Below are 25845 nucleotides of genomic sequence, written 5' to 3'. Positions count from 1 at the left end.
CCGGGGGGGCTGACCTCAGACCCAGGCAGGCACCCGAGGGCCCCCAGGACGTGGAGAAACAAGCACCAGATCCCCCCTGCCCCACTGACCCGAGACAACTGAAGACCAAACATGTATAGGAAGACGGTGGCTGCAGAGGACCCTGCCCACTGCGGTGCTGGAGGTACAGCAGGTGCAGGAGGGGGCCTGCTGAAACGGCCCGGCTTCCTGCCTGCTCAGGGGCACGCGGAGGAGACCCGTCCAGAACCCACGCCTCCCCGCGTCTGCAGTCGGCTCCCGTGCAGCCTCCAGCGGGGACGGGGCTTCCCGGGACCCGAGAGGACTCGCCTGAGCCCAGTGACAACATACGTGCCAGACCCCCCAACGGATGACAGGAAGCCCCACCCACTCAGCGATGGCTGCCGCTGGCCAGGACACCAGGCGGCGAGCAGGCCTCAGAAGGGGCAGGGGACCAACGCTGCCGGGGCCCACCTGACACCTCCAAAGCTCTTTCCACCTCACGGAAATGTGTCAACACCAGACCCAGGCCAGGCACCACGCCCAGCAGCCCTGAGCCCAGACGCCTCGTCAGCGCAGCAGCCAGACACCACGGCCCCAGGGACGCAAGGCACCCTCCACGGGGGCCCACTCAGGACAGAGCCGCAGATGAGGACAGAGCCTCGGACAAGGAGGGACGGAGCGGCTGTGACGGATCCTTGCTGCCGGGCAGCTGCGGAGCCCTGAACGCAGCTGAGGACGGAGGCGCCTCTGACCCAGGTCCTGCACCCAGCCCGTAGCCACCCCGCTCTGTCCACTGCGGTAAGCTCGGGCCCCCCAGTCCCCCAGTGCCAGCCTCACGGTGGGGCGGGGGACAGGGCACTGACAGGGCCCGTGGGACCGACCACGGGGACGCTAGGAAACTGCCCCCAGAATTCCGGCCTCTGGGGCCGCCACAGTTCCTGGGAGGGAGGCTGGGAGGCCCGGGCCTCGGAGCAGCCCCGGCGGGGAGAGCAAATGAGCACTCACTCCTCCTCCGCGGTGAGGACGTCGAAGCACCCGTGGGCCAGCATCTGGTCCAGCATCCTGAGCAGCGGCACCGACACCCTGTGGGGAGAGGGCGTCCGTGAGACCGCAGGCACTGGACCACGGGAGGGAGGGAGAGAGGGCGAGTGAGGGGCGGGAAACTCGGCACAAACCACGCCGGCCCCCGCGCCACGGCACCACCCAGTCCTGGCACCACAGCACCCTGCCACCCATGGCACCACGACAGTCCTGTCGAAACGTAGGCCCATTCGGAGCTCCAGCTGGAAACGGGGAAGGTTGGGAAAACCCCGCCCCGTGGAGAGAAAGCAGAGGGGGCTCACGTGGCTCAACCTCAAAGGTCACGGCTAAAAATACAAAGCAGATCGAGAACCGCAGAGTCCCTGCTCCCGTGTCCACAGCCCACGTGTGGTGCGGGCACCACAGCCATAAGGGCGATGGGACCGCTCCCCAACACCTGGTGCGGGCGCACCCACCCCCACACGCAGGACGGGCACGTGGACACGGCGGGGCTGCACCGCATCACACAGGGCTCGCCCTGAGGGGGCCTCAGGTCGGAACACAGAGCCAAACACCACAGAGCCCCCACGAAACACCTGAGGGAGACCTCGGTGCCCTGGAGATAGGCGCAGGCTCCCCGGGCGGGACGTGAAAGGCAAGGGGGTGGCCGAGTGCACGAGCGCGAGGGGCCTGCCGTGGGAGAGGCTGCCGACGGGAGAAACACCTGCCCTCGGCCTCAAGGAGGGAGAAACCCGGGGAAGGACCCGAACCGACCGCCACCAGAGGACAGAGCTGACTGGACGGCCATGCCCTCCACAGGGAGGGAGGCGCACGTGGACGCCGTGACTCGTCACACACCGGCCCTCAGCTGGGCGTCCGGGGGAGGGGGGGTCACCGGGAACAAGCAGGTGGTGTCAGCAGGGATGCAAATGGCAGTCACTCTGAACAACAGTTCACAGTTTTTAAAAAGTTTGTATTTGCCAACCACACGACCCAGCCAGTGCACCCTGGCCCGCGCCCAGGAGAGGCGGACAGAGCCGTCCACGGAGGGCCTCTGGGCGGGCGCTCACCGCAGTTTCACCCATCACAGCCTCAGCCGGCAGCGCCACCGGAGCGTCCGCCCCGGGCAGACAGAGGAACCAGGTGCGAGCGAGTGCACACGCCCGGCCAGCAGAAGGTGGCTGAGAGAGCCGCTGCGCCCGAGGAGCCGGACACGAGACGAGCACAGAGGGCAGCGCCCACCTGAAACTCGGGGGAGCTCCCACTATGCAGGCGTGAGGGGCGGCACCAGAGGCCGCCCTGGGGCTGGGTGGGAGAGTGAAGGGTCGAGGGAAGCCTCGGGTGTGGGTGTGCCGTGTCTCAGCTGCGATGCACGCTTTACGTGCACTTTGTCAGAACCCACTCACACCCCCCCGGGCTGTCAGGAAGAGGAAAGACCACAGGCCGGGCTCCTGCTCGCCGAGAGCGGTGTCTGCGCTGCCCCCGCACAGGGCGGGCTGCAGGGGGCCCCGGAGCGGCGACGGGGGGCCTGGAGGGGCCGAGACTGGCTGTGTCCACGACCCCCGCCTCTGCCGGCCCCACCCCGCCCTCAAACCCACTCGCGCACCTGGAGTTCAGAAGGTTGTCCTCGAAGACCTGCAGGAGGGACTCGCCGAAGCCCTCCACGGCCTGCCGGTCGTCCTGGATCCCCTTCGTGTGCGCGAACAGACTCTGGGTGGAGTGCCTGACCTGCAACACAGGGCGCCTGCTGGTACCCAGACGGGACCGCTGCGCCCCCGCCCCCGCCTGCAGCAGCGGCGGGCAGACTCAGCTGTTCAGCAGCAGCGGAGACTGAACCCCAAGGGAGAAGGCCCCGGCCTAGGCCCGGCCAGGGCAGCGGGACTGGGGAGACACAGTACACGCGCCTGAGGGAGAAACGCTCCCCTTAGGGTGGCAGCACAGCCCGCTCCCGCACACACTGTCGCTCCACACCCAGAGCGACCCCTACGCCGTCGGTGGCAGGTGGCCGTGGGTATCCACGGAAAGCAGGTCCAGGTACCAAAGCCTGGCGTCACGAGTGGCCAGTCGCTCTGAAACCTTCACACTGCAAACCCAAGTGCAGCCCCCGAGGCACCGCTGCGCTCAGAGGCCGCCCCAGCCAGCACTACACCCGCTCAGGAGCTGGGCCTGGCCGCCAAGTGTGGGGACGGGGAACCCCCTGCAGAGCAACCCCCGGGGGGCAGCGACATGGGGCGGCAGCAGGCAGCCAGGGCTCTCCAGGCTGGACACCAGCAGCCACCAGCTGCCAAGGAGAGGAGAAACGACTTGTGTCAGAGGGTGCTGCCCTGCAGCGTGCCCTGCACCTGGGGACTGACCGCAGCTGGTGGCCACAGGCTCCCCCTGGCCCTCCCCTCAGATTCCCAAACCAAGAGAGCGAGTCCGGCCGAAGAGAAGCAGGAAGCGGACGAGACCCGCCCCCGACTGCACAGAGCGCTGGAGCCGGGATGCCACGTGGGGACTGAAAAAAAAGACTCGCTATCCCCAAGGTGAACCTGTGCCAACAAGGCTTGAGGGGTAAGATCTGAGAACGAAGTCAAGGACTAGATGTGTACATCCCCCCGCCCCCCAAACAGAAGTCTCTCGGAGAGATGACAGCAAACCCCGGGAAGCTGCCCGGAAGGAAGAGCAGGACCCCGAGAACAGGGGCGCACAGCAGAGCGGAGGGCAGGGGCGGGCAGAGCGGACTGATGGGCGGGCGGATGGACGCGCATGCGGGGGTGGGACCCGGGCGAGACTGTCCCCAAGGTGCCGGAACCCTGAACCCACGATTCAGAGAACAATGAATCCCCCGCGGTCCTTCGTGGACCCACCGCCTGTCCCAAAACTACGGCGGCGGTGGCGGCAAGGGCAGGCTGTGCTGCGTTGTCGAAGGAAGCGCAGGGACGCGCATGCGCACGGGAACAAGGGCGGGGCGGCCAGGGCCGCCGTCGCTCAGACGGTGAGCGGTCAGGGTTACGGAGCTCCGAGCCCACGGGGACGCAACCCCAGAGAACGGCAATGGCGCACCAGGAGGTACGGAACCCGGAAACCAGGCCCAGAGTAGCGTGCGCGGCGTGCGTGCCACGCGTAGTGTCCGTGATGTGCGCGCTGCGGCGGCGGCGGAGGAAGACCGTAGAGCTCTCGGGGCAGCTGAACTGCGTGCAGCAACCGGTCAGCGCCGGGGCTCCGGCCCGACTAGCCCTCCTCCCAGCGCCGGCGCTCAGGGCCACCCTGGGGATCCGCCCGGAGGAAGCAGCTGCCCCGGTGACCAGCTTCCCCGGGGGGAGACCCAGCGGGAAGAGGGACAGCGCAGCCCCCGGGGTGCAGGTCCCAACCCCTGGCCCGCGCCCAGACGAGGCCACCCAGTCCCAGGACAGACGCGCCCTCACCGTGGACTCCGTGAGACCGCCCACGGACACGGCCAGACCCAGCAGCACGTGGTAGCGGTAGATGGGCAGCCCGAGCAGCCGGGCGATGCGCAGGAAGGCCTGGGACGGTGCCGCCCAGTTGACGGAGGCCACGTCGGACCTGCAACACAGGCACAAGCTTAGGTTCCCGGCGCCCCTTCCCACCAGGCGGCCCGGCGGCCAGAGCCCCAGTACCTGGGAAACAGCTTTTCCAGCTCCTCGCGGTGCGGCACATGGGGCACGGTGGGGCCGGCTGGGCCGGTGGCGTGCAGCAGCGCCATGAATACGCGCGCGGCGTGTGCACGGAAGTGGTCGATCTTCTCGCTCGCCTGCTGGGCCAGGCAGCACATGACCTGCTGGCAGCTGCCAACGGAGACCCCAGCATTAGCGCGGCTCCAGCCGGAGGCACCTGCGGAGCACGCGACCGGGCCCCAGGGCAGCTGATCGGCTCCCAGAAGCCCCAGCACGAGGTCTCAGGTGCAAGCAGTGAGTACACACAGGGCTGGGAGGGGGGCAGCAGGAGGTGGGGACAGGGGCAGAGAGGAGGTGGAGGACTGAGTGAGGAGGGGAACGCAGGGGGAGGAACGCTGGAGTGAGGGAGGGGCACAAAGGCCCCTGCTACTGAGCTGCCCAAGGGCAGGCCCATGTCCCAGGAGCAGACGGGAGGGGGACAGCCAGGCCCCCAGCTGGAGCAGGCACTGGGGTGCAAGGGCTCAAAGCTGAGAAGGGCCCCTCCCTGGGCCTCGCCCAGGAACAGCTGTCCTCCGGCAGGCCTGAGCCCCGATGGGGGGCACGCCTGGGCATGAGCTGGGGCGGGGCGGGGGCGGGGCAGGCACCGGGTGGTGGCAGGGACTCACATGGGAGCCTCGATAAGCTCCGGCTGGTCCCTCCCCAGGAGAAGCGTCAGGTCCATCAGACTGGTCATGGCAGCCTCTCGGACCCTGCAGGGGGAGAGGGCGTGAGGACAGGCTCCGGGGCAGCTGCGCCCTCAGCCTGGGGTTTCAGGGGCCGCACCGGCACTCTGCACTCGGTGGGAGGCCTGCGGAGCAGCACAGGCAGCCGGTGGCCCGCCCTCTAGGAGCGTTTGAGCCCACACGAGGTCTGGACCGTCGAGGGGCTGAGCCGCAGACAGCCAGCCGGGTCCCGGCGCGCTGTCACGACTGCTCTCCCAGAAGCAGCGCCGATTTCCCCGAGAACTGTGAAATGCAAAACAGGCCCCCCCAGGAAGCTTTCTCCCAGCAGGAAAACGCTGAGGGCTTTCTGGCTTTGCCTGTTTCTGCTGCCCAGTGGGTATCCAGACCAGGAGGGCTCTGTCCACTACGAAGCTCCCGAGCAAGGAAACAACGAGCTTAGAGGCAATTTGAAGAGCTGGGTCCATGCTGTGAGTCGCCTAACCCCCGAGTGAAAGGAGCATTTTAAACTTGGGCCTCTCAAGTTCGCTCAGCCCAGACGGGACACAGCTGGGCCGCAGGGATCACAGACACATGGGCCAGTGTCTCCAGGGCCAGCAGGGCCCGCAGGCCCGGGGCAGCCCCCCCCACAAGGAGCGGATGCGGCACATCGGGGAGACAGCCTGTGCCATTCGAACTGGAGAGGGGGCACAGGCACGGGCCTCAGCCGGTGGGAGGCCTGGCAAGAGCAGCACCGCGTGCAGGCCCAGGGCGCTCAGAGCTGCAGGGCGGACATGGGCAGGGGAGTGGCTGACGGGAGCCGGAGGGATCCAGATACCGGGGTGTGGCCACCCGCCAGTCCTGCTGCTCTGGACAGGGACCGCTGGGGCATCAGGGAGCAGGCGGCGTGCTCCCCCGGAGCCCCTGCCCCTGTGGGCATGGCACTCCCAGGGAAGGCTTGGGGAGGCACTCGGGGGCCCCGAACCTGCACACACCCCTGGGGGTGGGGGCCTGCCAGTTCCTGACTGGCTGAGCAGAGGGTGGCCAGCAGCGAGGGGACCCGTGTGCAGCAGGAGGGCCCCGGGGCCCGAGTCAGCCTGATGTAAGGAAACCTACCACTTGCTCAAAGGAAATCACATGACCCAGAGCCTCTGCAATTTTGAACAATTTCAGAATTCAGTTAAAAATTAAATGTTTAACAACAAAGACCGAGTGCTAACGTGGTAACACACAAGCACAGAGATCGACCCGCAGATCACAGACGCTGGAGTGCGTGGGCAGAGTCAGAAACAACCACAAGGAAGGAGTTGACAAAGAAGAAGACGGTGGGAAAAGTGATGAAAGAGAGACGAGACTTCCCACGGAGGACCAGGGCCTCTGAAAAGGACCGAAGACCAAGCACCACAGGGACGAAGGGCGCCCAGGAGGCCCTGCCCGGGCGCCAGGCACCCGTCACCACGCGCGCAGCAGGCCTGGCCTCTGGAGCTGCCGGGCCCCACAGGGGAGCCCCGAGTGGCTTCCTCCCGGGCGCACTTTTGCTCCGGGGGCAGCCACAGCGGCAGCTGGAACACCGGTGAGGACCCACCGCCCTCCCGCCTGGAACCAGGAGGAGCCCCAGCCTCACCACGCGCCCACATCCCCGCGGCTGTCAGTGGTGTAGTCCTGCAGGCAGGCCAGCAGCGTGCGGTAGACCTGGGCGGCGTTCTCCCTGCACACCACCTCGTCCGGGGCCCCTTCTGCGCTCGCTCCGACGGTCTGGCACACCCTGAAATCAGACGCGTGGAGCGGCTCACGTCTGCCTGCGAGTCCTGTCCGGCCTTCCCTACGTTCGTGCTGTCCCAGCCTGACGTGTGCCCCCCACCCAGTGGGACACACTCAGGACAGACCAGCGGCTCAGAGGGAGGCTCGGAAACCCCGAGCGTGCCTCGCTGGTGCAGCGCGCTCTCCTCCAGACCCACACTCCCCGGAGCCTGCAGCTTGCACAGTGCGCCTGCACAGGGAGGCCGTGTGGCTGGGCCCTCCCAGCCTCCCCCCGCCCCCGCCCCCGCCCCGGGCAGAGGGAGACGGTGCGGTGTTAGTGCGGAGGCAGCGTCTGGGCTCTGCACGGCCGGGCCCCCCCGCCCCCCCCCCCCCCCCCCATACCCGGGACAGGACGGCATGCCGGGCGTGAGAGAGTCTGGGAGCAGGGACCAGGGACCCTGCACGCAGGGGCTGCCAGCCTTCGAGGGGCTGCAGTTTCCTGGTGTGGAGAGGCGCTCGCACCCCAGGCCTCGTGCTCCCTCTGAGGGGGACGAGACTGTCAGTGAGTCTCTGGGATGGAAATGTTCTGTGGCAGCCCCTCTGAAGGGAACTAGAAAATGAAAAATGACCTTTGCTTCTGAGCAGATGTGTCACCTGAGACCGGGCTTCTCACGCCAGCCATGGGCACCCCTGCGCACGGGGCTGGTGGCCTCTGGGAGCAGTGGTTTGGCGTGGAGGGCAGGTGGGACTCACCTGGCGATGGCCCTCACGGCGTCCCGCCTGGACTCTGCGAAGCTCAGGTTCTCCGGGGAAACGCGGGTGACGGCTCCCAGCCCCTCCAGAACCTGCGGAGCAGCCACCCGTCACCCACAGACCAGCGGCCCCGGACAGGTGTCCTTTCCACGCAGGTGGGGATGGGCCCTGGGCTGTGCTGCCGTGTCTGCCACAGGGGTCGCCTCCGGCTGTCCCCCTCGCAGAGCCGGCACCTGTGACAGATGCCGCAGCTCCTGTACCCCGACCTGGTGCTGCCTGAAAGGACAGTCCCGCCCTGGGTCTGGGGGTCCGACGTGCGGTGGGCCCCGCGGCACACTGGGCAGGGGGACGGCCCGGGCAGTGGCGGTGTGGATGTCTGGGGGTGGGTCAGCAGGTGCTCCGACTGGGGGACACAGCAGCTTGGTGGCCGTGCTGACCAGTGGCAGCGGGCACCCGCTCTTGCAGGGAGCTCAGGACCCAGCCAGGGTGCTGGGATGGCGATGGCCGACGCAGAGCTCGAGGCACACGTTCCAGGGTGACCCCGAGGAGGCCGGTCAAGGGGTAAAGGGCAGCGGGGAGGAGGGCACCGGCGAGGAGGGCACCGGCGTCCATCCCTGGGGTAAGGACTATGCGCAGCAGGAGGTGCCAGCCCAAGTCTCGGTGAGGCTGAAAGAAGCCTCAGGCAGGAGGGAGCGGCATGGGGAGCATCCCCGGCCCTTCCCTGCCGCAGACAGCAAGGACAGGCGGCTGCTGGGCCAAGCTCCGCACCCTGAGGGACCGTCTCCAGGGGGCTCTGCCGCACGCACGTGCGGTCTCAGGACAGGTGTGTCTGCCCCCGAGCAGAGCTCTGCCCCCCCCGCCCCCGTCCCAAGCCCCCACCACCTCGGAGGTGAGGTGCCTCACACAGCAGGACGCTGACTAGTCGGGTCCTTGCGAGGCGAGCAGAGACCGCTCCATAGCCCCTGAGAAGCAGGGACTACCTCCGGCTGGCCTGCCTCCGGGGGGGAGTTCCTGGGGCGAAGGGGACAGCAGGGGCTCTGAGCCAGGCCCGGCACCCCCCGACTCTGGCCGTGGGCAGGGCCGGCGCTGGGACACGGTGCAGGAGCAGGTTCTGCGCCAAGGAACAGCTTCCCCCCCAGAAACCAGAGGTCAGCTGCCACCGCCACCCCTGCCCCTCCTCACAGCCCTGGGGGCTGGCGTCGGGGGCTCCTTCCCAACCAGGGACACGGGGAGTTTACCAACAGGTCACCCCACCCGCCCCTCCCGCGCCAGCACAGCCTCACCTGCCGGAGCCTGCCGCGCAGAAGGAAGCGGGGCAGGGCCCCCAAGGCCAGCGAGAAGCCGCAGCGCACCATCTCCTCCGGGCTCTGCAGCTCGGCCAGACACTGCTCCACCAGGCCCCCTGCAGAGAAGCGGCGGGATGAGCCACCGCGTCCCTGCCTCCCGTCCACGCTCGTCACGGACGTTCCAGGGACAGAATCAGACAGTGTCCAAGCACAGGAGGAACCAGGGCCAGCTCCTAAAGCACGTGTGTGTTCAAAGTGGTAAGAACCAAAATGGGTTTAAGGAAAGGACTGTGATGAGGTGGCTTCAAGGGTTTCGCAGGCAACAGTGACACGTTTTCCCCTGGAGAGTGGGGCCAGGAGGGTTCCACGAGCCACACGGCCCCAGCTCTCTCTGTGCGTTCGCCAGAAGACAAACGCTCACCAGGCAGTCACCGCCTCCCTCAGCAAGGAGAGCAAGGGCAGGGCCGCCCCAGACACCGCAGCAGCGTGCGGGTGCCCAGGCCACGGGGCCAGGCTGAGAGCGAGCAGTGGGGGGGCCACGCCTCCCGAGGTGGGAAGAGCCGTCATCAGAGCCGGGCAGAGGCTCCAGGGGAGAAAAGGGAACGGCCCGGCGTTCGGGGCCCAGTCCAGAGCCTGAGGCGGGTGGGGAGTGGCCAGACCTGCTCCGAGAACGTGCAGCTCGAGGGAGAGGGCGGCGGGGCCACACCCGACTCCTGGGGCGTGTACACGGGACCCCCGCGCTGTGCCCCCGTGTCCTCGCACGTCAGGCGGGACGCAGGGCAGCCGGAGCCCCAGGCGTGCGTACGCTGACGCTGAACTGACCCTCCCCCCGCCACCCCCGTGCACACCGCTGTCCTGTCTCCACACGGAGCCCTGTGACCCGGCAGCGCCCTCTCCTTAGGCGAGAAGCTAAGCGTGGCCTTTCCCTGTTTTTAAACATAGACTGCAAAACAAGGTGACTGTCTCTGCAGGTAAAACACCTGTGAAGGGAGACAGGAAACTCTTCCTTTGGGAAACCTGTCAGAATATCAAATTATAAAATGTCCCATCTTTGGAGAAAACCACAGCAAGTCGCTGCACACATGGTTTTACGCACTCACAGCCACCTGAGATGTCGCGTGCGTGGGGAGGGACCGGTGCCTGTTCTCTGAGTCATGGGAAGGAACGCCACGGACGGCAGGAAGGGCTACAAGGCTTTCTGAGGTGCAGGTGACCCTGGCGGGGGGGTCCTGTGAAGGGCACCGTGTGGAGGATGCTGGGGACACACGGGTGCCGGCTGTGCGGCGCAGCAGCATGCACGCTGGCCCCGTGAGCAGGGAGGGCACGTGAAAATTCCAAAAACACGTTCAGCCAGGAAGAGCAGATGCTGCGCTGTCACCACGGGCTGAACAGCGAGCACGCAGCCGGTGGTCTGGTCAGCAGACGGCTCTGAGCTGACCAGACACGGGTGCCAGGGACACGTCAGCATGCGGTGCACACGGAGGTGCGGGAGAGCGCACAGTGGAGACGGAGGAGGAGGACGAGGGACAGAGGCAGGAGGAGGACCCGATAAAAGGGGGGAAACAGTCCCCTTAGAAGAAGAGGGGACTCCGCACGTCACCCGGCGGCGCTGCGTCCTGGGGACGGGCCGGGAGAAGCTGCTTGTCCGAGCGGGAGAGACGCTCCTCCGTGCTGCTGCGCCCACCCGGGGAGCGGGGAGCAGGGCGCGGGCCTGTCAGGGGGGGATGGGTCTCCGAGCCGAGCCCCTTGCCCCTCGCAGTCCCCCCACACCCCCAGAGGACCGAGGGCCGTCCGCCCGGCAGCCACTCACCGTGCCCAGCGCCGGCCACCTCTCCGGGTCCCTCGGCGTAGTACTCGCTGCAGAGGGCGGCCAGGGCGGCCACGGCCGCGTCCTGAAACGACGTGGGACATGAGACGTGAGCGGTCCCACAGTCCCCCCGCCCCCGCCGTGGCCCCCCGGGGGTGGCCAGGCTGCTCTGCGGCTGGGCCCGCGGTTCAGCGGGGGGGAAGCTAACGTGCATCGCTCCTTCCGGCACGTCTGCTGGTCGTCGTCTGCCAGGGACTGTAACTGCCCTCCTTTCCAAACAGTAATAGGCCGAGCAAACTTTGTGCCTTACAGGGTGAACAGTTAATAACAAAACGGCATTTTTCTTCCCCAGCGCAGGTCGTGAAAGGGAAGGTGCGTGTAACTCCCCAGACAGGATTTGGGCAAGGACCCTGGGCAGGCTGCACGGGGAGCTGGGGGCCCAGCGGCCCCGGGACCGGGAGGGGCTCCTCAGCACTGGAGCCCAGCAGGGCCGCACAAGCAGGATGGAGGGTGGGAGGCGGTGGGGCCGCAGGGAGGCCTGCGGGGGCCACAGACCGCCGGGGGCAGACGCTGCACGCGCAGGCCGCCTCCACTCCCCAGACCGGGAGCAGCCAGAGAGGCCCGGGGCCAGGCAGCAGGGCCGGGGGCACGCAGACGAGCCTCATCACGGGCCTCACGCCGAGAGGCCCCGTGCACCCATGCCGACAGCTGACAGCACCAGTACCAAGGCTGGCATGACGGGGTCACGGGTGTCTTCTGACAGGGAAAGGTGGTGGCGACGGTCCTGAAGCCCTCACACGCGGCCAAGGAAACTGCCCTTACATCCCACGCGAGGACAGATGGCTTCAGGAGAAGGACGCTGGAGAAGCACCCTGCTAACCCCGGCAGCGAGGCCGAGACGCCCGGGGGGCAGAGACGTCCACTCGCGTCTCCCCGTCCTCGACCCCGGAGCCGAGTCCCCGAGGGCCTCGCCCAGCTGCCCCCGTCACCTGTCCCCAGCGTGGCCCGGGACCCTGCACACGCTTCCCGGAAATGACCCACGTGACAAGAGCAGTGGGACTCCAGCTGCAGCTTGGTCACCTGCGTGTGGCCTCACACACGCCGCTCCCAACCCTGAGGGCCTCCAACGCAGGAGGACGCAGAACTCTGGGTGTGAAGGGAGAAGGCTCAGGTGGGGGTGACCCCGGAAACAGCAACCTAAGAGCCTCACATGCTCTAGTCTCCCGCCGCTGAGCTGCTTTTCCTGGTTATGGATCCCACACACAGAGCCACCCCGAAGTCCGAGTATGCTGACAGTCCCGATCACATCAGTGCGACCCACAGTGCGGTCTTTCGAAACAAACACTAAAAAGTAACGCCACTCTCAATACAGTGCGGCAATGGGAAAACCGTGCCTACCACACCTTGATCTGCTGTCTGGAATGACTGGAGACGTGGTGGAGATGCCTCAGAGTGTCGTTTATCAGCCGCTGCCAGCCGTCTGCCAGAGACACAGACCCAGTCACCACTCACTGCTGAGACTCTTTGGATAAAACCAACGTCAACAACAGGCAGATCTTCTGCCTCTTCAATCAAAGCAGGTGGTCAACACTGTAAACACTGAGGTGGGTCTGGAGAACCTGACCATCCTCCAGGCCGTACAGACTCCGAGGACTTCGGGTTCAAGGCACAACGGGAGCCCGGGCTGGTGCAGCTCAGTGGATTGAGCACCAGCCCTCGAACCACAGAGTCGCCAGTTCAGTTCCCGATCTAGGTGGGGCACAGGCCTGGGTTGTGCGTCAGGTCCCCAGTAGGGGGCGCGCGAGAGGCAACCACACATTGATGTTTGTCTCCCTGTCTTTCTCCCTTCCCCTCTCTAAAAATACATTTTTAAAAAAAACTTGTAAAATAAAGGAAAATTTTTGTTCTTTAATGACACCTGCAAGCATCAGGTGGTCTCTTCCTGTGCCTCTCCCTCAGACAACCCCCAAGTCCCCACCAGTAAAAACCCACACATTCAACCCAGCGAGGCCCCACACTTGGCAGTGAGGCTGAATCCACCGTTTCCTGAGGCTGCGGGGCAGCGACGGCGCGGTGCCGGCGCGTCCGTCCCGCCGGCTGCGGCTCGTGTGCACGCCCCGGACAGGCCAGGCGGCACGGGGCCTGTCCCCCCTGCACAGGGCAGCCCCCCACCCCGGCCGCCTCCCCTGGGCCTGCGAGCACCAGGGTTGGGTGGCGGGTGCCTGTCACTGACAACAGGTTCTTGTGGCCACTTGAAGACCAGGCATCCCAACGTCATGAAACTTTACCTTCCATCCATTGAAAAAAAAGTTTCATTTTTACTTTCCAGCCTGCAGGAGCCCTGGAGGTAAATGCCGTGTCAGTCCCTGAGGACAGGCACCTACCGATCACGGCGTCGCCTCTGAAGGGCATCCGGGAGCGGGACAGCTTTTCTATCAGGACACACACTGGGGAGAAAGAAGACAAAGGCAACATCATTTCTCCCAGAGCAGCCGCCGCAGCGCCCACCCTGCTGTCCCCGTGTCCTGCACCTCGGGGTGGGGACGGGGTGGCCACCCCCACCATCGGGCAGGGAGTCGTCTTTGCCGATCACTCCCTACCCTGGCCTCGGGGGGCACGTCTGTCACTCAGGACCTGCGAGCCCCCACCTCGCCCACCCTCCTCTCTGCGGGCGGCCCCGTCCGGACCTGAGCCCGGCGCCTATGACAGTCTGCCAGACAAGTAGGTGGGTCCTGGGTTTTCCAGGTTTAGCTGGAAAGGCATCAGGAAATCTAGATGCTTGCATGCTGGCATCAAGTGAGTCCCTTGCAAACATTTAAAAATAACCTGAGAAGTTATTCTGTGCTCTGCAGTTGATGGAAACGGTGGTGGAGAGGCTGAGACAACCGTGTCCGGCCCTTCTGCGACAGACACGGGCACCCCCGCCCGCCCCCCTGTCCCAGTCAGCGGCTGTGGCCCTGCAGCCGCTCACACACGGCGAAGCCCACGGGAGCCGAAAACCAGGGCCTCCGGGCAGCACAGGGCGTGGCGGGGAGCGCCGCCACCCGCGGGCACGAAGGCCCAGCTGCCGCCCGCAGCGCCGAGAGGAGCGGTGTCGACCCCCCCCGCCCCCCCACGGTGGGCCCGCCAGCCACAGCCTCGGCCGCTCCGACCCACCTGCTTGCCTCATGAGCTCTCCTCCCAGGCCCCTGAAACGGAGTAAGAACATCAGGGTTAAACCCTTAGCACCTAAAACAACACAGAAGACCCTCGCCAGGCAACCTCGGCTCCAGACACTAGGGTGCCGAGCGTCAGTCAGACGCCTCACTGCAGGCAGGACCCGCCTGGGAGGGCGGGCGCTGGGGGGTCTCCGGCACCGCCAGCGCCCGAGCAGTGTCTGCCCGCACACTCTGCCTCGCCGTTCCCGGCGGAGACCTCACACGCACGTCGACCAGACTCCTGTAAATCCCACCCCCCGCAGCGCAGCAACGCCCGCTCCCTCCCGAGAGGGCGACTTTCTCTTTCCGCTCCCTGGACAGTCGGTGTTGTCTCACGGCAGTTCCACTCACAGAGCGCTGCCTCCCTGGAGGAGGAGGCGAGAGGACGCCCGCGCCCTGCCCGGCGTCACTGTGAGGTCCGGCTCTCACCGCGCTCCTCACCGCGCACTGCGGCCCCACTGGTGTGCCTCGCACTGACCGAGCCCGACTTGCACTTTGTGAAGACTGAGGGGCCTGAAGGCGCCAGGAGGTCCCGCCGTCTGGCCCAAGGGAGCACCCCCTCACACACCGTGGTGGACAGCGCCGTTTTGCTCGCTCGCTCTCACAGTTACACCTGATTAGTGTCTGGCACCGACAACAGGAAATCGGTGAGCGTGAACATAAGAAACAGTAAGACGGGAAGTTAACTTCTGAGACTTTGTCTTCGGACCCAGATAGAGAAACAGGGTCCAGGTTTGCCTCCTGCCTGAAACAATTAGAGAACCAGAGGAAACACAGTCTCAGACACTGGGAACCGCCAGGCGACCACAAGGAGGAAAACGATGGACACGGGCAGGTGCAGAAACGCCCAACCAGCAGCGCGAGCGCCTGCGGCCAGTGGCGCAGCTCAGACTCTCCGCACGTCCCAGAAGGGAAGGGAAGGGAGACCCAGGCACCAGGAGGAGACACTGAAGGTGTAAAGGAGGCAGGTGCAACTGCACACACACACACACACACACACACCCTGGGAAGCAGAACTGCACGGGATGCAACAGAAGTGGGAGAAAACCCACAACAACACGAGGGAGAACTTGACACAAACCTTGCCACGAGGAAATTCTCCGAGACTGAAGGGATCGTGTAAAAGTGAGAGGAGCTGGTTCAAACAGGTGCCTGGGGGGCAGGCAGGGGCAGCACAGGCAAGGGGGGGGGCGCAGCCACGCTGGTGGGAGACGACGCCCAGGGAAAGGGGGGACCCGCAAACCTGCCACGACGTGCTGGAGGAGGGGGAAGTGGTTCCGTCCCCCCAAGGCCCAGGGAACAAGTGTAGAAAGAATGAGGGGCTCTGGCCTCAGAATGACCACGGGTCAAGGCAAGGGGAGAGGTGCTGGAAATCGGGTCGCTCCCATCTCGAAGCCAACCCGCTCCCCAGTTCACGCACTGGCCGTGGGGGGTGCGCCTGGCGCTGGCACACATGACCTCGTGGAGGCTGAACCCCTGAACCCGGCAGTCAAACTCAGCTTCACCCCCTCGGGGAACCGCGCTGGCACGCCTGCTCCACGGGACGGCACGTGTGGCCACGGCAGCCAGGCCCCAGGGACGCCAGAGCCAGCCACGACGCGGCGACCCAGAGGACCCGGAATGCGCGACGTCACTGAGGACAGCCGGAGGGCGCCGCGAGAGGCGGGGAGGGAGGAGGAGTGCTGACACCAGACGCAGCAAGGAGCCGCAGCCGCTCGCAGCTCCGTGGGGACGGCTCCAGGGGGGACGGCTCCAGAGGGGATGGCCCGAGGGACCCTGAGTTCACACCCCCTCCGGGGGCAGCGCCCACGCCTCGGGGGAGGAGGGTGGAGGTGCGAGGTTGCCTGGGACGGGGCCCCTGCCCCCTCAGTGACGCGTTCTCTCAAGCTCTGCAGAGGCAACACCAGGCGCACAGCGTGCCTCCCACAAAGCAAGTCAAGGAACGCGCCCGTAAAGAGGGACTCACTGGAGGAAACCAAGCGAACGGTCAAGATGCTGACCGCCGACGGAGCTCGGCGAGGGCCTGCGGGCACCCACACCGTGCCCTCCGGCCGGGTCTCCCCAGAGGTGGTCCCACAACTCGCCCCTCCACGCCGACCTCACCGAAGGGGCTACCCTTTCTGTTCACTCTCGAGACTCGCCACCCAGGAAGAAACCTCACCAACGAAGAGCCGACATGCACCCAGAACCGGTGAGGCACCCACGGGTGCCCGCAGACACCCCTGCTCCACACCGCTGCAGCTCCCGAGGGGGCCCCAGTGCGGATGGAGCGGGTCTGCGTGTGCGCCGACCAGCTCGGGGGGGGGGGGGGGGGGTCCGGGACTCTGACTGGACGTGACCGCACGGGGTGTCCCGGACACAGCGGTCCCCGGCCGACGGCAGGTCTGGCGGGCAGTCACGTCCTCGGCCCACAGCTCCCTGGACAAAGGTCGGGCTCTGCCCCCGGGAGCCCCGCCGCGGTCCCTGCCGTCCGAGAGGACACATCTCCGACGTCGGTCTCCTGCCCGGCGCATCCGAGGCAGCCCACCCGGGAGACCTCTGCACGGTACCCTCCTCCAGGCCCCTCGGGAGACCTCGGTCGGAGCCCCCCCGCAGTCCCCTCGGTGGGGACCTGCGCCAGCTCCACGCGCTGGCACTGTCCTCGGCCACCCGCACCGTGCGCGTGGAGGTCTCTCAGCCGCACGCTCCACCCAGTCCCGGAGTCCCCCGCTGCGCTCCCCCCCCCTCGACCTGCGACCCGCGGAGTCCCCGCCCCCCTCCTTGGGTCGCCTCCGTGACGCTGACGCGTGAACAGGCTGTCAAAGTGCCGTCTCCAGAGCACTTTCGCAGCGTGTGGGGGGTTTGCTCCCAGCAGCCGTCCTCAGTTTGGCTCAGACGGACCCACGACAAGGCTCCGCAGGCCCAGGCGTCTCCAGGGGCCCAGCGCGCGGGCCGAGTCCCTGCACAGGCCCCGCTCTGGGGAGGGCTGGAGGCGGGACAAGGCTGAAGTTCACGACCCCGCTGCTTTGTTAAAAAGCCTCCAGGAAAAATGAAAAGGTGAACCACAGACAGGAAGAAGACTCTGGTACCCACCACGTCCACAAAGAGCTCACACGCACAACACGTGAGACGCGGACGGCTCAGCGAACGGGCAGACCCAGAGGCCGGCTAACGCGCTGCAGGTCAGGCAGCCCCTTCAGGGGGAAGGACAGCTGTGGCAAAGGCTGCTGGCCCCCGGGACGGCCCAGCAGCAGGTCGGCTCCCGCCTGGGGGCGGGAAACATCGCTGCTTCTCAGAGTCTGAGAAGCAGAGAGGAGCCACGTGACCCAGCCACGTCGCTCCTGGGCCCTTGCCCCAAACAAAACCACAGGTCCGCACCGTGTCAAAGTTCACAGCAGCTGTCCCCCAAGCAGCCACAGTGGGCACAAGCCACACGTGCACCCCAGAGACCCGGTGGACACACTGGCACACACACAACACCCCCCCCCCCCCCCAGGTCTCAGACATGATGCTCGGGGACAGACCGACCCGAAGACTGCAGACCGGGCAGCGCTGCTCCGCTCCAGGTGACGCCCCCACACGCAGCAGACCGGCGGGGCAGACCCCTCCCCTCCTCACGGGAAGGGACAGTGACCCACAGCCCGTAAAAGGACAGAGGCAGACGCCGCAGGACCGCGGGGCGGAGCCGCCCTCGGCGCCGGCAGGTGCGAGCCCACGAGCCACACACGTTGCTCGGAGAAACGCCCGCGGGAGCATCTGGGTGTGGGCAGCTCACCTGTACAGCTGGCGGTCCCAGAGCTGGAAACAGAAGAAACCGGAGGTTACTGACGGTGTGAGTTACCTGGATGGTTGGAGGAGGTGGGTGACGCCAGTGAGGAAACGGGGCCCGCTGACCGTGCCCCGAGCTGACCGTGCCCGGAGCGGGGCGGCCTCGAGGACGGAGCCCACTCCACTCTCTGCGAGCACCTCGCGGAGTCCTCACGACAGCCTCACCGGGAGGGGAAACCAAGGCACTGGGGGCGGGTCTACCCAGGGCTCTGGTGACTGACGCTTGTTCCACTACGGATCTCAGAAGCCTTTTGCACCCTCATCGCCGCAGCCAGCGTGCCCAGGGGCCCACACTGCTCTTCCCCTTGCCTGGGAGGGAACCCTGGGAAGGGGGCTGTGGTCCCCCACACTCCACGGGAGAGGGGAGCCATGGCGCGCGGCCGCACTGCACCTCGGGTCCGTCCGCACGCCGTCACAGCGTCCCGACACCGGGGGGCACGGGCCGGACTCCACTGTGGAGTGGGGAGAGCCTGGCCTAAGTCGCAGGGTCAGGGTCAGGGCACACGCCGTGAGCATCTGGGGTCAGCGTGCACCATCGCACGAGGAGTAAGAAGTCAGTCGGGGACAACAGACGGGGAAGCCGTCAAGGCCTCGTCGCGAGTCTGCTGTTGTCCCCCAACACCGGGGCTCACCGCCCCCAGGGCCCGATCCCTCTGAGCAGCTGGAACACAGAAAACCAGCCCCTCCCCAGAGCGGTGAGCACAGACCCTGGGCGCCCGCCACAAGGGCACAGCCGGGGACCCCAGGCCTCTGTGCCGCCCCAAGTCCCGGCAAGAACCACCCCCGGGGTGGAAACCAGCCCAGGCCACGGAGGATCCTGAGGGAGACACCAGGGGGACTCCGTGAGGGGCTGGTCCACCTGCACTGGCCTGGCTGCCCCAGCCCCACCGGGGCGGGACATTCTGCCCAGGAGACAGACACTGGCCACCTGAGAAGAGATGCTCTCCCTTCCACACAAACCCCACGGGGCTGGTCTAGGGACGGCAGGGACCGCCCCACCCGATGGAGCCCAGGCCACCCCCTGCCCCAGGGCCACGGAGGGTGGGGAGAGCCCGAGGGGTGGCAGACCCTCCCCCCCCCCACGCACAGACCTGCTGGTGGATCTGCTTCAGGCCCTGCACCGCCGCCTCGTCCAGGTAGTCTGCGACGGGCCTGCAGGAGTCCAGACACGGCGCGTGAGCCCCGGGCACCACGGGGCGTGGACGCGGCAAGCCCTCCCCTCGCCCAGGTGCTTCGCCAGCCCCTGCAGGAGGTCCGCCCCTGCAGCAGCACCCACTCCAGGGACAGGCCACCGGGGCCGAATCGGTAATGCTGGGACCCACGGGCAATTTGCTGACGAGATGGACGGTCCCTTTTGTGGACGAGGAGCAGCAGGCTCCCAACAGCTGGGGTGACCCTTGGCAGAGAGACCTGGCCTGTGGTGGCTGAGGCCAGGGCCCCGAGACAGGCAGGAGCTCCAGTTCCAGGAGGGTTCCCACCACCCATCCTGCCACAGACAAGGGCAACTGTGCCGGAACCACACAGCCAGCTGGTTCCTGCTGGACCCTGGCTGTCTTCCAGGAGATGGGATTTGGGGCTGCAGGTGGAGCACACCCACGTGACTGGTCCCAGCAGAAACCTGGGCGCACCTCCCGGACCCTCCTGGTAGACGGCTCCTCCACCTGCACAGCCGGTGCGGAGGAGCAGGCATCCTGCTGTGCGGGGAAGACCACCAGCCCTCCCAGTAAACTCAGTCGCTCCCCTGTCATGCTGTGCCCCCCCCCCCAGGAACCACCTACTGACAACAATGCAAATTACACAGTTTTCCTTAAACTGCCATTTAAGCAGCAGGTTACACTGTCCCGCTGTCCCTGGTGGAGGTGCTTTTACTGCAGAGGACAGGAGGTGGGACAGAAAGGTCAGAAGGTGAAGTGGTGCCGTCCCCGACACCCTCGAGTGTGGGCCTGCCCACAGGGCCCCGTGGCTGCCTCACTGTCCGTGCCTGCTCCCACGGAGAAGATTCCTGGAGGAAACCTGGAAGTCTACGCTCCGGAGTTTTCAATCAGTACAAGGACAAAGGACGAAGGGCAAAGGTCACCAAGCACATGGGCTACTCAGTGCCGCCTCGTCTCCGGGAACCCCTTCTTGCTCCTGTGACCTCACTCACACCTCAGGACACGTGTGCTGACCTGGACACAGCCACGGGCCGCGTCCCGTGCCAATGACACTGCGTGTCCATCAAGGCAGGTGTCGTGGCACTCCAGCGTTCTCACAGTCGGGTGCTACTGCACCCTCGGGAGCCCCCAGCACAGTGCAGGCGTCACCGTGACGGGTGCAGGACTCCCTTCCTCGTGGCACCTGCTACACAGCCGTCGGCCCGTACGGGCGCTCAGGGCCGACAGTGGCCCCAGCTGGCCACATGCTCACTGGCGCCCCGAGGGAGCGGCGTGTGGTCCAGCAAAGGCCGAGGCTCACCAGAGGAGAGAGGGCCAGTGACAGGCCCCGGAGTGAACTGTGGGACTCGGGGGTCGAGCTCTCTGGCTCAGCGGGAAGGGGGGGGGGGGGGGGGGGCTTTCCCCTACCTGTTCTGCTGCTCGGCCAGTGCGCACAGGCTGTGGGCGACCTCGGCACAGGCGAGCACAGCCCCGTGCCGCGTGTGCAGGTCCGGGCTCCGTGTCATGGACAGCAGGCGTGGGAAAACTGCAGGGACAGGAGAGGAGACGTCCCAGGAGTGCGCAGCACAGCCCCAGAGCCGCAGCTTCCCGAACGCACGAGTGCAGCCCCGCGGGGGCCATGAAAGCAGACAGCGTCCAAGCCGAGAGAGCTCCCGCCAGGCACTCCCGCCCGGCGGCAGGTAGCGCCGGTGTCTGAGACCGGGGAAACCCCCCGTCCTGGGGCCCTGAGCGCGGGAGACAGGACCACGCTGAGCCCTGCTTCCAGGCAGCAACGCTTACGGGCCCCAGGTCAGCCAGCGCCAGCCCCCTGACACCACAAAGCTGAAACAGGGCCCTCGGAGCCCCCAGGGCCCCAGCGCGTCGCTCGCACGGGCGAGTGAAACTGGAAACCGCGAGGCGGGAGCCGCGGTCCGAGCACCAGCTGCTCTGATGAACGCCCGTGGGAACAAGTGCAGTTCCGAGCACGGGTGTGGTTCCCGTGCCGAGAGCAGATGCCTATCTGTTCCCAGTGGAAGATGGGACGAGAGGGTTCTTCCCGTAGCGACAGTGCAGTGTGATCCCTGTGGACTTGGATGCGCCAGCCGGGCAGGACACGGGGAGGCGCCCCCAGACGCTGCAGGCTGCCCCAAGGCCCCCAGGAAGCAGCTCCTTTTTTACGTTGTCACCTGATGGATTCTTTCTCTTTTTTTTTTTGAAGTATGCATGGCATACACAACCCCATCCACCCCCTGCTGAGACCGGCACCCACACAGGGCGCAGCACGGAGCTCCCGGCGGGCGCTTGCCGTAGCCCTCACAGCATCTGTCCTCGGAGAGACCACGGCAACTGGTCTGCACTCTGTCCCCCGACTCTCGGCAGGAGAAAGACACTATTTTCAGCTCCCCCGGGCCTTGACCCCTGCAGGGCAGCCTGTGCCTGTCTGGGGTGCACACGTGTGTGCCTGTGAGAGGCCCACAGGACGGCTGGAGCACGCTCACCTTGAGTAGCGCCGTACTCGGGGGCCCGCTGGACCAGGTTACAGAGCGCCTTCGCCGACAGCTCTCTGATGACCCTGGTGGGGAGGGGACAGAAAGCTGAGCCCCTCCACTGTGGTGGCTCCGGCTGTGTTCGGCTCATGAAGAGAGAGACAGTCCACATGAGTCAGCTGGCCACTGCGTCCAAACCACTACTGACAGCGACCACACAAACACGTAAGAACCTCCGACTGTAACGGGTGAGGAAGGAGGACTTTACCGAGGACAGCACCCACTCGCAGGCCCGTCTCGGGACACAGCTGCTGCCTCCGCAGAGCTGGCTGGAGGAGCGGCTCCACCTCGCGCCCCTGAGGGACTCAGAGGGGGGGAGTGCTGGGAGGGGCCACGAGAGGGCCTGGAACCGTGAACTCTCCAGAGAAAGTGGGGGCAGCGCTTCACGACCTTAGACTTGGCCGTGATTTCTTGGCTTCGACACCAAAAGCACACACACAACAAAAGTAAAATTAGGTAAGCTGATGATAGATAACTGGGCTACATTAGAATTTAAAACCTCCAGTTGTATCAAAGGACACGGCCGACAGAGTGAAAGGGCAGTGGGTGGAACAGGGCAGCATCTGCCAGCCGCACCGGTCCTTTCCTTACCAGCCGTCTGGGACGTGGAGAGGACTCCCACAGCCCCCACAGACAAGTGCCTGCACCTGAAGGTGGGCACACACCTGAGGTGACGACTTCCCGAGGACGAAGCACAGACGGCCGACAGGCACACGGGAGCCGCTCAGCGTCAGCGGCCCCCAGGGAGACGCCAACCAAACCACAAACACCCCTGCCCACTCCTGGGGACCGAACCGCAACCCCTGTGCGTTGCTGGGGGGAATGTAAAATGGTGCGGCTGCTAGAAAAAACTGTATGGTTCTGGAGGTCCCTAAACAATCAGAACTGCAGTGGCGCGGTGGCCCTGCCCCCGGGCGCACACCCCACGGCACTGGGCGCAGGGCAGGGAGGCGCCCGACCCGAGTCCTCAGGCAGGAGCCGCAGGAGCCGCAGGAGCCGAGAGACCAAAGCCACTCCAGGGTCCGTCAGCAAATGAAGGGACTCAAACGTGTGGCTAGCACAGCAGGGAGACGCTCCTCAGCCTCACGAAGGAAGGGGCTGCCGACCCCGCTGCAGCACGGAGGGACCCGGAGGACATCAGGCGCACTGAAACCAGCCAGACACGGGAGGACAGACACGCGTGCGGCTCCGGACGCGGGCCCCGGAGCAGTCGGACTCACGGACACGGGCGGGGGCGGGGGGGCCCGGGGGCAACAGGGCTTGTTTAATGGGGACAGAGTTTGGGTCTGTAAGATGGAAAGTTCTGGAGAGTGTTTACACGAAAAGATGAATGCACTTTACTGAGCTGTACACCACAAGTGGCATACCATGTGCGTTTTACCACAGTAAAAAATGTTTTAAATTGTGTTTGTTTTGATATATGAATCACCTGGGGTGAATGTGAGCAGAAACCCTTTAAAGAGAAACCCCGGACAGTGGACCCGACACCCCTAGAAGCATTCACTGATGCTGACACAGGTGCCCTCCCAAAGTGTTCGTGAAGAACCCTGCAAGGACCGGATCCCTACGAAACCCCGGGGTGTGATGTGATATCGTGTGTCAGCTCCACTTTGAAAGAGATGATGGAAGTAAATAAAACACGGTTGAAAAGGAATTCTGTGAGGCGCCCCGTGACATCAACACACAATGCACGACTCACCCGTCCCAGTGGCTGATCTTCACGGTCAGCAGGTGGTCGATCATCGGCCGCGTGTACTCGGGGAAGCCGGCGATAAACGTGCTGGAAGACAAGACCCGGGCGGGGGGGGGGGGGGGGGGGGGGCGGTGAGCACGTGGAGGAGCCGGGCGCTCCGCCCCAGCAGTCCCCCGTCACATTAAACACACCGACAGCGAGAACGTCTGGGCACAGTGTACAAGAGCAGAGGCTGGAGGAGCCGGCGGCCAGCAGGGGCAGACCCAGGACATGGGCCACTCGGGACGCGGGGCGGACCCTGCTGGGCACGGCGCACAGGTGTCCTGCGGAGCAGGGACAGCGGCACGTCCCCGCCTGACAGTGCCTGGCTGACGAGCACCCCTGCTGCTCCCACCCTGTGCTCACGTGAGGCCCCCGTCCAGCGAGGAGGGAAGCCAGTGCGGCCACACGTGTGAAGTGACCAAATCTATGGAAGACACAAGAAGCCAGGGACAAGGGGGACCCCTGGCCTGCAGCCCAGGGGCTGAAAGGAGAGATGAGACAGACTTGGCCTCCAAGGACACCCTCCTGCAGCTTCGTAGAAGTTCACCACACACGTGCATCACCCCTCCCCAAAAGAGCACTCTCAAAAGCTGACACTCCCTCTCGCGCAGCGGCAGGCGCACCACAGCACGGACGCCGGTCCCACCCCTCGGCCCCCGAGGGGAGGCTCTGGCGGCACCTCTGCCAGCCGCACTCAGGATGTCAACGTTCATCCCGGGACCCGGCCCCGCAAACACCGCTCCCTCGCTGACCGCGAGAACCACCCGGACACGGCTCCAACCGGGACAACACTGCTCACGGGCACTCCTGACCCGCGGTTTCTCCCGGAGAGACTCGGCCCTCGCATGTCACCAGCAGCAGCACCGCCGGCATGCAGCCAGTTGTGTGGGACCCGAGCCCTCCCCAGAAACAGCGCCGACACGGCAGGTCGGCTCGGACGCAAGCACGCTCGCCCAGCGCGCTCCCGAGACTGCGAACAGCCCTTCGCAAGGCGAGCCCGCTCTCCGCCATCGGATCCCCGGCCTCTGCAGGCCGGCAGGCCTGCCCTCCTGGGGTTCTACGCGGGTCCTGGGAACAGTTCCCAACTCCACCTTCAGCTTCTCACCCATAAATCCCACCTGCTCAACCTTCCAGGGCGAAGAGAGAAGATGGCAAGAACTGAAGAATTTAAACATCTAAATCAAAGAGGATGTTCTACTTTGTGATGAACGTTAAAAACTTACCTTATAACCAGGAAACAGTTAGACCTGTTGCCAACAGCAAAATAGTCCGCTGTGGTCAGGATGTCGATTCCATGAGGGAAGGTGCCCTGGGGTGAGGAAGAGCAGGAGCGGCTGAGGGCCAAGCGAGGAGCAGAGGCACCCCGCGAGCCCACCGCCACGGCTGGGCGCGGCACGCCCACACCCCAGGAGGCCAGACAGGCCTGCCCCAGGCCGCCCGCGCCCACGGCCGCCAAGCCGAGTCCTCCCCACAGGTGCCCACCCTGGCTGCAAGCAGCACTACGAACATCTGAACCACTTCAGAATATTCAGCGTTTCCCAAGCAAATCAGACATCTCTCCTAATCTACCATCTGTAGGAGCCCTTCCTCCTCCACACACCCCCGAGAGCCATTGGACTCCAGCGGAGTTAAAGCCAGGGCCGAGTCAGTCAGCCTGTGCCCGCCTCAGTGCAGGGGCCCCGGCCCACCCGCCCTTCGGGGGGTCCTGGGGAGCCTGGACAGGGGCCCACAGCCCTGTGAGAACCAGCGACCCGGGCCGGACAGCGAGCGACACCTAGGAGCAGACTCATCCATGGGGAGATGGAGGGACCCCCATGACCCTCGCCCAGCCCCAAAGTCTGCGTGTCATTACCAATGTGGCTCTCACTCCTGAAACCAAACTAGTTTTCTAAAAAGACTTAAATGACCAACTGCAACCCCCAGTGAGAACCACAGCCACAGACCACAGGAGGGAGGCGGCGGGCCTGGCCAGCTTGTCCCAGGGACACGACGAGCAGTGGCAGAGACTCCGTCACTGAGGGTGACAAGTGCTCGGACAGCCAGCTCCCGGTCACCGTGACAACGAGGGACTGAGGCTAAGACTGGACCCCAGGTCACGACAAGTTCAGGGAACCCGTCACCATGGAGACCCTCACAGACAGGGTCTGGTTCGCCAGCAAAGTCCACCAGCCTCGGGCGGAGGCCGCCGTGCGTCCAAGGGGAGGTTGTGTCTGGGCCGCCCCCACTCCCCCCCGAGAGAGTGCCTGGGGCCCTCCCCCTCCGGCCAGCGCTCAGACCCTCTGGGACCCCCGCACGTCCCCCCACTGCATAAGGCGCTGAGTCCGGACGTGTGTGTACGGCTGCTCCCACACTCGGGTTTCCCGAGCAACACGAGCAACTGCTTAAAGCTCGTGTCAGCCCTCCCCCGAGTCACGCCACGCGTCCGCCTGTGACCAGAGCCAGGCCAGGAGTCGGTCCAACCCAGGCCAGTGGGGCGCCGTGCCCAGCGCTGCGGGAGGCGCTCGGT

The 25845-nt window shown here is 65.9% G+C and overlaps 1 protein-coding gene across 1 annotated transcript in view; it reads right to left on the bottom strand.

The window, feature by feature from the left end:
• Window positions 1–25845, bottom strand: part of TBCD (tubulin folding cofactor D) — a 130618-nt gene that overhangs the window by 5200 nt on the left and 99573 nt on the right. Inside the window, exons 17-34 of the mRNA XM_036034290.1 lie at window positions 24563–24648; window positions 23304–23384; window positions 21557–21630; window positions 20487–20604; window positions 19017–19077; window positions 17873–17895; window positions 14078–14109; window positions 13306–13368; window positions 12325–12401; window positions 10925–11006; window positions 9112–9230; window positions 7829–7920; window positions 6960–7100; window positions 5303–5386; window positions 4641–4808; window positions 4428–4566; window positions 2627–2748; window positions 1006–1083 (exon numbers count right to left, since the gene is read on the bottom strand). Of these exons, the coding sequence (XP_035890183.1) occupies window positions 1006–1083; window positions 2627–2748; window positions 4428–4566; window positions 4641–4808; window positions 5303–5386; window positions 6960–7100; window positions 7829–7920; window positions 9112–9230; window positions 10925–11006; window positions 12325–12401; window positions 13306–13368; window positions 14078–14109; window positions 17873–17895; window positions 19017–19077; window positions 20487–20604; window positions 21557–21630; window positions 23304–23384; window positions 24563–24648 (1640 nt within the window). The remainder of the gene's footprint in view (window positions 1–1005; window positions 1084–2626; window positions 2749–4427; window positions 4567–4640; window positions 4809–5302; window positions 5387–6959; window positions 7101–7828; window positions 7921–9111; window positions 9231–10924; window positions 11007–12324; window positions 12402–13305; window positions 13369–14077; window positions 14110–17872; window positions 17896–19016; window positions 19078–20486; window positions 20605–21556; window positions 21631–23303; window positions 23385–24562; window positions 24649–25845) is intronic.

Source organism: Phyllostomus discolor, chromosome 8, assembly GCF_004126475.2.
Source record: "Phyllostomus discolor isolate MPI-MPIP mPhyDis1 chromosome 8, mPhyDis1.pri.v3, whole genome shotgun sequence".
Taxonomy (NCBI): Eukaryota; Metazoa; Chordata; class Mammalia; order Chiroptera; family Phyllostomidae; genus Phyllostomus; species Phyllostomus discolor.
This window is presented reverse-complemented; position numbering and strand designations above follow the sequence as displayed.